General features: G+C 32.5%; 1 protein-coding gene across 1 annotated transcript in view; it reads right to left on the bottom strand.

The window, feature by feature from the left end:
- LOC108689278 (intraflagellar transport protein 81 homolog) overlaps positions 1 to 12,805 on the bottom strand; it is a 54,493-nt gene that overhangs the window by 8,482 nt on the left and 33,206 nt on the right. Inside the window, exons 4-7 of the mRNA XM_018196001.1 lie at positions 2,148 to 2,300; positions 1,789 to 2,067; positions 1,021 to 1,338; positions 790 to 931 (exon numbers count right to left, since the gene is read on the bottom strand). Coding sequence (XP_018051490.1) covers positions 790 to 931; positions 1,021 to 1,338; positions 1,789 to 2,067; positions 2,148 to 2,300 — 892 coding nt within the window. The remainder of the gene's footprint in view (positions 1 to 789; positions 932 to 1,020; positions 1,339 to 1,788; positions 2,068 to 2,147; positions 2,301 to 12,805) is intronic.

Here is a 12,805-nt window from a genome sequence, read left to right as displayed (position 1 = left end):
GGGAGGGGGGGGGGGGAGGGGACGTCACAAAATTTTTATTCCATATTAAATTTCATATAATTCTCAATCGACATACAAAAAAATTTTTTTAATCATGTTGACTCTCTATTCGTAATTTTTATCTCCTTTTTTTATTAGATTTATCTCAGAGGCGTATTTATATCATTATTTATAAATATAGATTTATTTCTTGTTGCACTGGATTACTCGAAAATTTTCCCTCTCGCTTTTATCAAATATCAAACTTATTTATTATATTTTAAATGTTATGTTTACAAATATGGGTCCTTCAGTTATAAAAAGAAGACGTATGTATAATTTTCCTCTGCGGACTCAATATAGCTGCTTTAATTAGGTGGGGATATTATCAATCAAAAATCGCGATGCGATATCGCTTCTCTCATATGTAGGACTTTACAAGAATGTAATGATACTATGTTACACCATGTCATGTACATCTCTTGTTGGAAAGCACCATAGGACAGCAGATGACGTACCAGCGTCGCTACTTTTAATTCGTCGTGTCAACATTATGTATAACATACGTTGTCAAAAAGCTGAAAGGCATGCTTTCATGTACTTACATCATCTCTTAATAAATAATTGTTAAAAAACTTTTGTTAAAACCAAAAGGTAAAAACTATTGAGGAGTCACTGCCCCCCCCCCCCCCCAATAATTTTATTGAGGGGCAAAAAATGATTTCCTACCCTTCCCCCCATAGTAGGCGCCCCGTTTAATAACGATTAATGAACATTATTTATTTAAATAAAGGAACCTTGTTATATTACCTTTTATGACCGGGGCAAGATTGGTTCGCAGAGCCAATATCGAATGAGACAACTGAGTATTTGTCGCTAATGCGTTACTTAATGTATAATTTTCTGGAATTATTACTTTAGATGTAATATTCACTGAATAAGAATGAATTATCTGAAATCACAATACAAATCGCATATACATACATTTATTATCGATTTACTTGTAGTTTAAGAAGTTCTATAAATTGCATGTTCCAATACCTGTTCGCCAAGAATAGTTACTGTTCGTTGAAGTACACCACTTTCAGCTTTTAGCCCAGCTCTCTCTGCTTTGCAACGCTTATATAATGTACTCTTAGTCTTTAAACAATTGATATATTTTTTCAATTCTTCTGCTCTAGGTATTGACGTCTCCAATAAAGATTTTGAATAATCCTGTTTTTCTTTTAATCGTGATTGTAATTCCTCTAAGTAACTTTCTGTTTTTTCTAAACGTTCAAGAGCATTCCGTTTCATATTTCCGACAGCAGCAGCTTGTTGTCTGAATGGTCCCACTTTATCGATATCATTTTTAGTTATCTAAAAATAATATTAAATAAAATATCTTTTAAAATTGTAATGTGAATACGCAACAACTAAGAAATGAAAACTTTAAACAGTTACTGAATCTTTTAGTGCTTAAATAATTTGATATAAATTTTACACATATCAAATCCTGCTCACCGAATTTAATTTTCAATCTTGAATCATTATCTTAACAGAGCTATAATAGTAATATCACAAATTATCGACAGTAATTAGTAATATTGATTTAATAGTATTGATTTGAGTAATTAATAATATTAATCTTACTTGTTGTGCATTCACATATATGGTCTTATTAAATCATTTATTATTAATAATATTGATGCTTAAAACATCTGAAAAATGATATATTTGTAAGAAATAAATAAAATCTGCCATAAAACCATATAATATGTTAAATAAATCTCTCTTTTCAAATGTTATGATTTCATTCTTGATACATACTTTGGATTCTATTAAATCTTGTATAGCCTTTGATATCACATCTAAATTGTTTCTCATAGTCATAATTTTATCCGCACCTAAACTGGAATATTCCTTGATTAATGATAATGCTCGCATTCGATTCTTCTTTGCGTTTAGTTCAGATGGAAGCTTCTCTTTTACAATTGCAAATTGTACTGTTACTTCCCCTGTCAGATGTTGAATTAATATTTGTGGCGTGAGTCCAGTATTGTTGCATTTTAGAGTGTATAATTCACGTTCGACTCGTTGAAGGGAATTCTGGATATATTAAGATTAAAAGAAAAGCATTTAGAAACGCAAGATAAATTTTTACAAGTAATTTATCATAAGAAGTATACTTGTAAATCAGAAATAGTGTCTTCTTCTTGCTCCTTCTGCGATATTAGATTACGTTCTTTGTCTTTTTCCATTCGTAACAATTTACAGGCGTCTAGTAAATATAGGACAGGTTCAGCTTTTAATTTAAGTTTAGCGATACGCGCTGTCACTGCCTGTGTTTAAAAAACATGAATTCTTATATCAGTAAATATTGCCCAAAAATATATGTATGTAATCCCAAATTGAAACTATTATAATATAAAATTTTTATATATCTATTATAATATTAAATCGAATTATTATAATAGATATACATTATATTATTATAATAGATATACATAAATCTATTATAAAAGATATAGAAATTTATTATACATCGTGCACTTATGATTGTTACGCATAGATAGTAAATCGAGGTAGTATTAGGTGTGGGAAAAAGTTCGTGGCGTTTTTTTAATGCCATCTAACGGGAAAAACGTCACGAACTTTTTCCTACACTAATATATCCAATGAATATAAAAGAATATTAAAAGATTCTCCAGTATAATTCAAATATTTTTCAAATTATTTTCTCAGTATTTTTGAGAAGCTTTCAGCAATTCATACGAAAAAATCTAAAGAAATTTTTTTAAAAAGTTACAACATTTAGATAACGTCTGATGCTATAAATCATTCAATGCTTTGAAGCATTCTTTGATTTATCAATTAATAAAATTTTTTTCTTTTGATTAGTCAATTAAATGCTTCAAAGAGTTTATAGTGAGACTTTGACCGTATTCTTATACAGGATGTTCCGAGTTAAACCGCCAAACTTAAAATATGAATTCAGGATCTCAAAACAAACAAAAATTTTCTTTTGGACGTATGCAAACACTTTGTTCAAAAGATATTTACTTCTGAAGTTATGCAGAACTGTAGGAATGATAATAATGTCGAAATAATATCAAAATAATGTCAAAATATACTCCTCTTTATTACTTTAAAATAATCAAAATTTAATTATTAAATGTTTTGTTCAAAATAATGACTTCCAGCTCGGAGACAAGCATTACATTTATCAATGAAAGAGTGACTGACTGACATTGTGCGTCTGTAATTGCTTCGCACGCTTGCATAATTCTTCGTTTTAATGATTGAAGATCATTAATAGGCACTGCATACACTTTATGCTTCAGAGTACCCTATATAAGAAAATCTAATGGTGGTAAATCCGATGAAGCCAAGTCATGAGTACAGCACGACGAATCCTTCTTCCGGGAAAATGAATATTAAGAGAAGATTCCCTTTGAGATTTCAAAAAAGTCGAATTTTTTTTTTTTGCTTAAATTTATAGTTTATATTCTTAAGAATATTTTAGTAATTTTAAGTCAGTATCTTAACTGTATGATCCCGTTAGAGCCAATATCTTGCATCTTATTTCCCCGCTGAATCTTTTCCGAGCGGCACCGCACAGCACGCGTTCCGAAGAGTTGCATAACATTAAATACTCTCATTATATTGGCGATAGGGATAGCAAGATTCAAAAATTAGATTCACAACCTTATAAGAGTTTTACTATATACAAAAAGGAATGCATCGATATACAAAAACATATGGTTAAGCGGCTCCGAGATTTAAAAAAAAATACTAAAGGTTTAGGCGAAAAAGGTAATGGGCTTATCGATTGATGAATTGAGTATTTATTATGATTTGGCTATTAGACGGCATCATGATTCTGTTTAAAAAATGAGAGATGCAATTTGAGTGACGCTACATCATAAGATTTCAACACGAAACCGCAACATGATAATTGTTCCGAAAGTGATTGATACTCATGGGAGAAGACAAACAAAGAGAGCTACGAACAAATTATACGAATACACGCATAAAGTGCCTTTAAGTAACATTGTATATGAAGCTGTAAAATCAATGTACCTATATACAGACTTGAATACTGACGATCTATTAACACGTTGCTTGGAAGAATATACTCAAAACAACAACGAGAACTTATATATGGTTTATCGATTGCGCCGAAAACGATCTCTGACAGTAAGATTATAGTAGACATAGCAATAGATGTAGCCATATGCAATTTCAATGATGATTTAATGCAAATTATGTAAGTGCTAAATATCACCGCAGATACTATGTGCTATAATTGCGCGGAGGCGGATCGCCACAAAAAAGCCAAACGCTCTTTGATGGATGCCACAAAAACTACTCAAAAGGCATTAAAACAGCTATAAAGGAAGCCCCAGAGAAAATTGAAAGACAGTTGTATGGCGCAGATTGCAAACTAAAGATACAGTTCCGATTTATAAGTTTATAAACAAAAAATCAGTATTAAAAACTTTAAACGCGTTTTTCTCAAAACAAGATTTTCAAAAACAGTATACACAATAACTTTTACAATTCTTTCTTAATCGATTCACTTGAAATTTGCACAGATTATTCTCAGATATTTAATCTAAAGAATTATGTAGGATTTTTGCGATATATTAAAAAACTTTTTTGTTATTAACATTTAAAGATGGAAATTTTTAGTCGAAAATCGTAATTTCTTTTCAAAAATTGACCATTTTTATAAAAATCAATATTTTGAAAAAATCCTACTTCTATAAGTATATAGAAAATAAGTATATTTAAGTACGTAGAAAATAAAATTCTTTGGATTTTTATTCAAATTGATCCAATGATGTACAAAATTTCGTGTACACCCTTTATGCACTCACCGCCATCTTGTGAGATGAAAATAAAAAAAAATTTTTTTGTACTCTCAAAACTTTATATATTAAAGCCCTTCAAAACGATCTTTGATTGACTTTATTAGTTTACTGCAAAAAATTGCCAGATAAGTATCATTTTTCAGGGTGATATCCCCTCTTAAGCCATTGTCAAAGACCTCTGTCACAGTGAGCAAAACAGCCATCCAATTGAAACCAATTGGAAATTCTCATATTCAAAGAAATATTTTCCAAAAGTCATAAAATTCATTTCAAAATGCGAGAAATCCAAGCGAGCTGATAAAAAATGGAGTTCAATTAAATTATTATCCATTATTATTCCCAACTATACATTATATTGAAAACCATGTTGAAAATGTTGTTCATGGATTACTCGAGAATTCTCATGTGACCAAACATGGCTATTTCTTTGATTAAGAATACCTTGCCTGGTAAATAATATATATTTACTAAGTATGACCTCATCTGTCCACAAAATGTTGAAAATTATGAATCATTATCTGTTTGGTTTAAAAGCAAATACAAATGCTCTTTTACGTAACATATCAGCCGGTAATAAATGCTGGACGTTGAAGATGATAGATGTCTATCGGCTGAAAATGTCTTCCATATGACTGTGGGTGAAATTTTTAATACAGAACCAGATGGATAGTCAGTGTACAACTTTGCTTCCGCCGTTTTCTTATAGATAGTTTTAGCGGTAAGTGATGGTCGAAATAAATAAAAATAGATCATAGACGTCATACAATAAACTTGGGCATCTGTCAACATAACCCCACAGAAACATTAGTCGATTTGTGTATCATAAAGTTATTCTCGATTGAAAATGTCAGTTTACGAGCCAAATTCTCGTCATTTGCGGGAGGTTTTAATTTTTTTATTCAATATGAAGAAATCTGCGGCTGAGGCTCATCGAATGCTCTCAAATACTTATGATGAGGCCGCTATTAGTGAAAGAACGTGTCGTGAGTGGTTTCAACGCTTCAAGAACGGTGATTTTGACGTTCAAGGTCATGCTCTGTATTTGGTGGGACCAGCTCGGCGTAGTGTATTATGAACTGTTAAAACCGACTGAAACAATCACAGGCGATCGGTATCGAACGCAATTGATGCGTTTGAGCTGAGCATTGAAAGACAAACGGCCGCAATACAACGAGAGACACGATAAAGTGATTTTGCAGCATGACAATGCTCGACCCCATGTTGCGAAAGTGGTCAAGACATACTTGGAAACGTTGAAATGGGAAGTCCTACCTCACCCGCCGTATTCTCCAGACGTTGCTCCCTCTGACTATCACTTGTTTCGATCAATGGCACACGGCCTGGCTGACCAGCACTTCCGGTCTTATGAAGAAGTAAAAAATTGGATCGATTCGTGGATAGCCTCAAAAGATGACCAGTTTTTTCGACGCGGGATTCGTATGCTACCCGAAAGATGGGAAAAAGTAGTGGCCAGCGATAGACAATACTTTGAATCATAAATGTATAACCAGTTTTTTACAATAAAGCCTCGAATTTTAATAGTAGAGCAAAAATTTCATCAGTCTGATAAATCATTAAATGACCCAATTTCCTTCATTGAAATCTTAAAAAGAATACTGATTTATCCAGCAATCTTCGGAAATTATGCGGCGCATTTACGGCGAGCAGCGTTTTCTTTAGCACTTCTGTCACCTATATAAATTAATACCATATCGGCGTATTCTTTATTAGAGTACATACGAGGCATGCTTATAAGTTTATTCAACAAAAGCATTCAACAAACATAGCTACGAACTATAACTATAAGCTTTGCGAACAAAAGCCTATCAATAACTTTCAAAACAAAAACAAGAAATATTTCAATTATTCATTCCTACAGTTCTGTATAACTTCAGAAGTAAATATCTCTTGAACGAAGCGTTTGCGAGCATATGTCCAGAAGAAAATTTTTGTTTGCTTTGAGATCCTGAATTCATATTTTAAGTTTAGCGGTTTAAGCCGGGAACACTCTGTATATTGTCAGTACTGAAAATCTATATATACAGAAATTTTAAAAAACTGTATAAAAATTATTAGAAAAATATAAAAAATCCCAATTCGTATAGAAAATCTGAAAAATTCTTTTAAAAGTTACAAAAATTACATAAAAATTTTGAGAAAAATTTTCTAAGACAACATAATGTACTTCTCTCACAAATATAATAGGATAGCATCTGATTCTGACGATAAATATCAGTTTTTATGTATTCCATTAAAGGTTGAGGTTTATTTTTGGTTCCTTTTGTTGCTTACTTTAATCACTTCATTCTTAAATTCAGTCGAAATATAGGAAACCTTCCTCTCATCTTTTCCTATTAAAACCCTATTTATATTTATATATTTCCTAATCATCTCATCTTTCTTCAATTTAGCAGATTTTACTTGTTCTGAACAATTTTTTTTACATAATAATCTATAAGTATCCATATATTCTGACTTCAAGTAATTGTTTAGCTAAATTATGTTAACTGTCATAAAAATTATTCATAAATATATTGTGATTTAGCTTTTCATTTAATTTTTCATATTCATGACAACTTTCTCCTTCCTATGTTATGTCTCCTTTTCCTATGTTATTTAATATGCTCTTGTATATATTATTACACCCCTAAAATATTGCCCATATTTGCCCATATCCTGCATGAAGGATGCAGATCGAGAGCAAAAAAAGAGAATCGATTTGAAGCAGCGATGTTTTTATGGTTACAATTCGAAAGAGAAATTGACAGATTCTTCCCGTATTGAATAAAATTCCTTTTTAGTAAAAAAATCGCGTTGTTGTCATTTCACATGCATTTGCGAAAGCGTCTCGGAAACATTTACATGTTACGGGAATGTGGGATAGTTCGTGGAAATATAAGAATGTTGCCATTTTCAAAACAAGTCCTTTCGAATGTAATTATATACGTGGGTCGTTTGATAAGTTTGGTAAATTTCCATGAAATGGAAATCCATTTCTACAATCCATTTGATGACGCGACATCTCGAAAGATCCATTCTTCGAACTCCTTCAAGCCAAATTTCAGCCAGAAAGGACGCATAATCATATTTGGTAGTCATTTGAAATAGGCTGTCTCAAAGTTTGCAAAATACTCATTGACGGCGACAATGACTTCCTCATTTGATGAGAATTTCTTCCCACCGAGCCAAGTTTTTAAGTTTGGGAACAGGAAGAAGTCACACGGGGCCAAATCCGGAGAATAGGATGGATCAGGAATCAATTCATAGCCCAATTCGTAGTTTTGTCATCGACTTGTGGGACGGCGCGTTGTCTTGATGGAAGAGCACTTTTTTGCGCGCCAATCTCGCTTCAAATGACTACCAAACGTAAACTATGCGTCCTTTCTGGCTGAAATTTGGTCTGAAGGAATTCACACAAAGAGTGGATCTTTCGAGATGTCGCGTCATCAAATGGAGCGCCATTTCATGGAAATGTACCAAACTTATCAAACGACGTATATTGGATTGTCTGGAAAGTTCGTGCCGATTTTTGATAGATGGCGTAAAGACAGGTCTGAATATATCAGATTGAAACAAATGACATGCGTATATATCGTAAAAGACGGTACTTCAAGCATACTTGGAAAAAAATTTGGTTGCGATACGTTAATTTTTGTCAGTTTTATATGCCTTTGAATATGGAAGAAAACAAAGTGCATTTTAGGCATTTAATGCTTTTCTTTTATCGGAAAGACAAAAATGCCACACAAGCGATAAACAAGATATGCGCTGTTTATGGCAAAGGTGCTGTAACTGAAAGAACTGTGCGGAAGTGGTTTGCTAGGTTTAAAAAGGTTTGGTGATTTCAATCTTGAAGATCAAGAATGCCCGGGTAGGCCCTCCACCACAGATGAAGATCAGATTAAAATATTGATCGAGAATAACCCACGCTACACGACACGTAAATTAGCAAAAATGTTGAATATCAAAATCCACTATGAGCATTTTGTGAAACTTGGCTACATAAACCGTTTTGATGTATAGGTTCCCCATACATTTAACCCCATAGATTTAACGGAGAAAAATCTGATAGATCGCATTTCCATTTGCGACTCGCTCTATAAAAAAAACGCAACGAGGAGACCATTTTTGAAGCAAGTAGAGACGGGGGATGAAAAATGGATCATTTACAATAATGTTGAGCGAAAAAGATCTTGGGGAAAGCGGAATGAATCACCTTTAGCCACTCCAAAAGCCGGTCTTCATCCAAAGAAGGTCATGCTCTGTGTCTGGTGGGATTGGAAAGAGATCCTGTATTATGAACTTTTATCAAACAACGAGACGATAAATTCAGAGAAGTATTTGCCAATTAGACGAATTGAAGACAGCAACTGAAAAAATGTCCAGAAATAGCGAATCGGAAGGGCGTCGTGTTTCATCAGGACAATGCGCGGCCTCATGTAACTCGACAAAAGTTTTTGGACCTCGGTTGGGATGTTCTACCTCATCCACCATATTCACTAGACCTCGCGTCCTCTGATTTTTACCTATTCCGATCATTAAAAAATTCCCTTAATGGAAAAAGCTTTAACTCTTTGGTTGAGGTAAAAAATCACTTAGAAAAATTTTTCGCTGAAAAACCTGAGAGATTCTGGAAGGACAGAATTTTCAAGTTGCCTGAAAGATGGAGAAAGGTTGTAGAATAGAATGGCACCTATAATTTAATAAATATATATTAAAATTTAAATCTTCTATTTCAATTTTCCTTCAAAATCGGCACGAACTTTCCGGACAACCCAATACTTTAATGGTTGCATGGTTAATTCCAAGAAAAATTAAAATCTCCAGATCAGGTATTAACGATACACTTTATTTCGTCGTAGTTGGAGCGCGTTTTATAATCTCGCAATCGACTTGCGACTTCGCGTTCTCGCGTTCAGTCGCTCGCATTTTCTCGAATGTTCTCTATATACAAAATATATTTATTACTGTGTCCTTATTACAATTTGAAATATTCGGTTAAATTTTAAGTAATTTATTGTTCCCATTTTGTATCAAATTACTGTATGTATCTGTGTGGAAGTTTATCCGGAAATTTCATACGTTAATACTGGCCCATATGAACATTACTCAAACCCATTTGAGGCATAGTTATAGAATATCTTATAAATTAGAAACTATCAGAAAAAATTTGAGATCAAATTGAGTCTTATATGGGCTGCAACTGGACAAACTTAAGTATAACTATCTTGGAGAAAAAGTGGAATCCAAATTAGGTCCTGTACGGGCCGTGACTAGGACTTAAGTTAAATTATTCTAATTATTCTAATTATACCCTAAATGAGCGTGAGTTTGACATTTTATTTTGGATGCCTCAATAATATAATATAGAGCCACTATTATAAGAAATTTAGAGGAAATAGGCACAATTAGAGAAGCTATTAATCTCAAGACTGTGTAGCTCAGTGACAAAATGGAAATCTATCAATGCAGGAGATCAGTGACAGAATGGAAGTCTATCATATGCAGGAGATCAGGTTTCGATTCGAATCCCGGATCGCTCTGATATTTTTCTCTTATTTCTTACAATATTAAATATGAAATATCTGAATAAATTTCCACACGGATATATGTATAGGCTCTATTTACAGTTATATAAAATATGTTCAGGTTAAAATTTTTATACACTTGGCTCAATTTTGGATTGTCATGCTTTTTTGTCTTGGCCCCACATTGGCCTTCAAATTTGAGGCCAAGTTAATATTTTATTTAAAGATGTGGGGCTAGATCCAAAATTGAGCCAAGGTGGGCATCCTAACTTGGACCTTAAATAACATAAAGAAAGTTAACTTAGCCTCGATTAATCACTTTAAATGATCGAAGAAACGTAAACAGATATGCAAAAAATTAACGCATTTACAGGATCTATGTCCGTTGTCTATATTCGTTCCGCGAACGAATCCGTGAATGACGGGCCGTGTGGACAGACAAAATCTTCGTATATTGCGTGTCTTGTGTATGTATACTTGTGTACGCTGCGTATACATTCGGTTTTCCGGTGTCGTGGCAATATAATTGACACAATACATTCCGCGAAATATTAAATTTTTCAGAAATTCCAGGTGCTTCTTTGAATCATTTTCCAAATAATGTTGCTTAAATTGTTCACACAATCGAGAAAAACGGTTTTCGATTTTGCCTACTGGATTATCGATTTTTATTAACGATTATAAGCAACTTGATAGCAATACTCAGATAACATTTCCTTTTATAAATACATTACGGCAATTTTTATGGTAACTGAAAGGAAACTTGTGCCAAGGAACTATTTTCTTTCTTTTTTTTTTCAGAGTCATGACCTTGATAACATATGTCAAGGTCAAAATTATTGAAACTATCTTCTCTATTCGACGTTAGCCTAACTTTTTTCTGTTTGTTTTAAAATATTAACATTTGCTAATATATTATTCCTTTCCTTTATGTGAAGGATTCATTTGCTTTTCCAATTGGATAATTTTATCCAATTTTTTGTACATACCATACTATGTACGCGAGCAAGGCAGAGAGCGAGCGATAATAGTGAGAGTAGAGAGGGAATCTCTACTCTATCTCTAATTGGCCGGGCTTAAATAGTAATTAATAGTCAAGATTGATTGGACGTAAAACTTCAAAAATGATTTTTTTTCAACTTTCCTTGCCGATAAGAAAAAGGAATTTAATATTGGGATAAATTTCATCGTATTCTAAAAGAATTTTAAGAATCGGTTTCAGAGATCCATCTCAGGTTTCCATCTCCAGGGCAGAATCTCTCTATACCGTGAACATCCTCCTTTTAGGGGCTAGTGGGAAAGGAAAGGAAAGAAATGGCTGAGAAAGTTAGAAATGGCGACAGAAAAAATGAAAGTTAGAGGAAAAGGAAATGGAGGGAGAGAGAAGAGGGAAAAAGAAGCATATTACTGTGTCAGAATGTGTAACACTGAGAAATATCAATAAAAAATAGAATAACTATTTATACCATATTTATATTATGCCGTAAAATATTCTACCTTTCAATTTGATAAAAATCTGGAAAAAAAAAACACCAAAGAAAAAGCTATTGCTGATGCTTTTTACAAATAAGGAATGTATAAAATAATATGGTTATGGTCACAGAATGTAAGTGAATATAAAATCGGAAATGTTTGTAATCATATTCGCAAATATATTTATTTAAACCGAAAAAAAATTTATTCATTTCTCATGAATACAAAAAAATTATATTTTGTACTCGTATTCATATTCATTATTTATTCATTTCTTTGAATATCGAGTATATTCATCGGATATACTAGATCGAAGATAATCATATCGTAGAATGAATCAGATCAATATAAGCTTCGTTGACTTTATTATTTTATCTAACATAATTCTTGTAGGCAAAGATTACTGTAAATTGAATAATTTGAACTTTTACCTTTAGGACGGGAACACAAGGCTTTACATATCGCATAATGCATGATGCATAAAAAAGAATCAATTAAAGTCCTTTATTTCCTTCCTTTCTACGAAATATTTCTATGAAATAAATTCTGATTTATTGATTTTCTTACGCTGCATTACGCAAAGATATCTGGCCTTCATTCAGGATTTGAATACAAACAGCTCTTCTCTCAAGAAATACATGTTCTGATACGAATGTCCGAAAAACTTAGACGAAATTAAATACAAAGAAAAGAATTAGCTGTAAACGCGTCATTACATGATAACGATATCATCTAACTCAACGATGCTAACTTCAATTTGCATAATAAACATAAATACTTATCTGATCTTGAGATGGTTCATTAGCAAATTGAATTACCATATAGAAATGTCTAATTTTTTTTATATAATGGACGGGTGAGCAAAGTAGAAGACTTAAATAAAAATGTGAAAGGAGGGCTGTAGAAGTCAGCGTCAGTTAACAGTGCGAACTAAATTTATTTACATAATTACATTATTATTACATAAAA

The sequence above is a fragment of the Atta colombica genome, unplaced genomic scaffold (genome assembly GCF_001594045.1).
Source record: "Atta colombica isolate Treedump-2 unplaced genomic scaffold, Acol1.0 scaffold264, whole genome shotgun sequence".
NCBI lineage: Eukaryota > Metazoa > Arthropoda > Insecta > Hymenoptera > Formicidae > Atta > Atta colombica.
The sequence above is the reverse complement of the archived record's forward strand: the minus strand, read 5'-3'. Positions and strand labels throughout refer to the sequence as shown.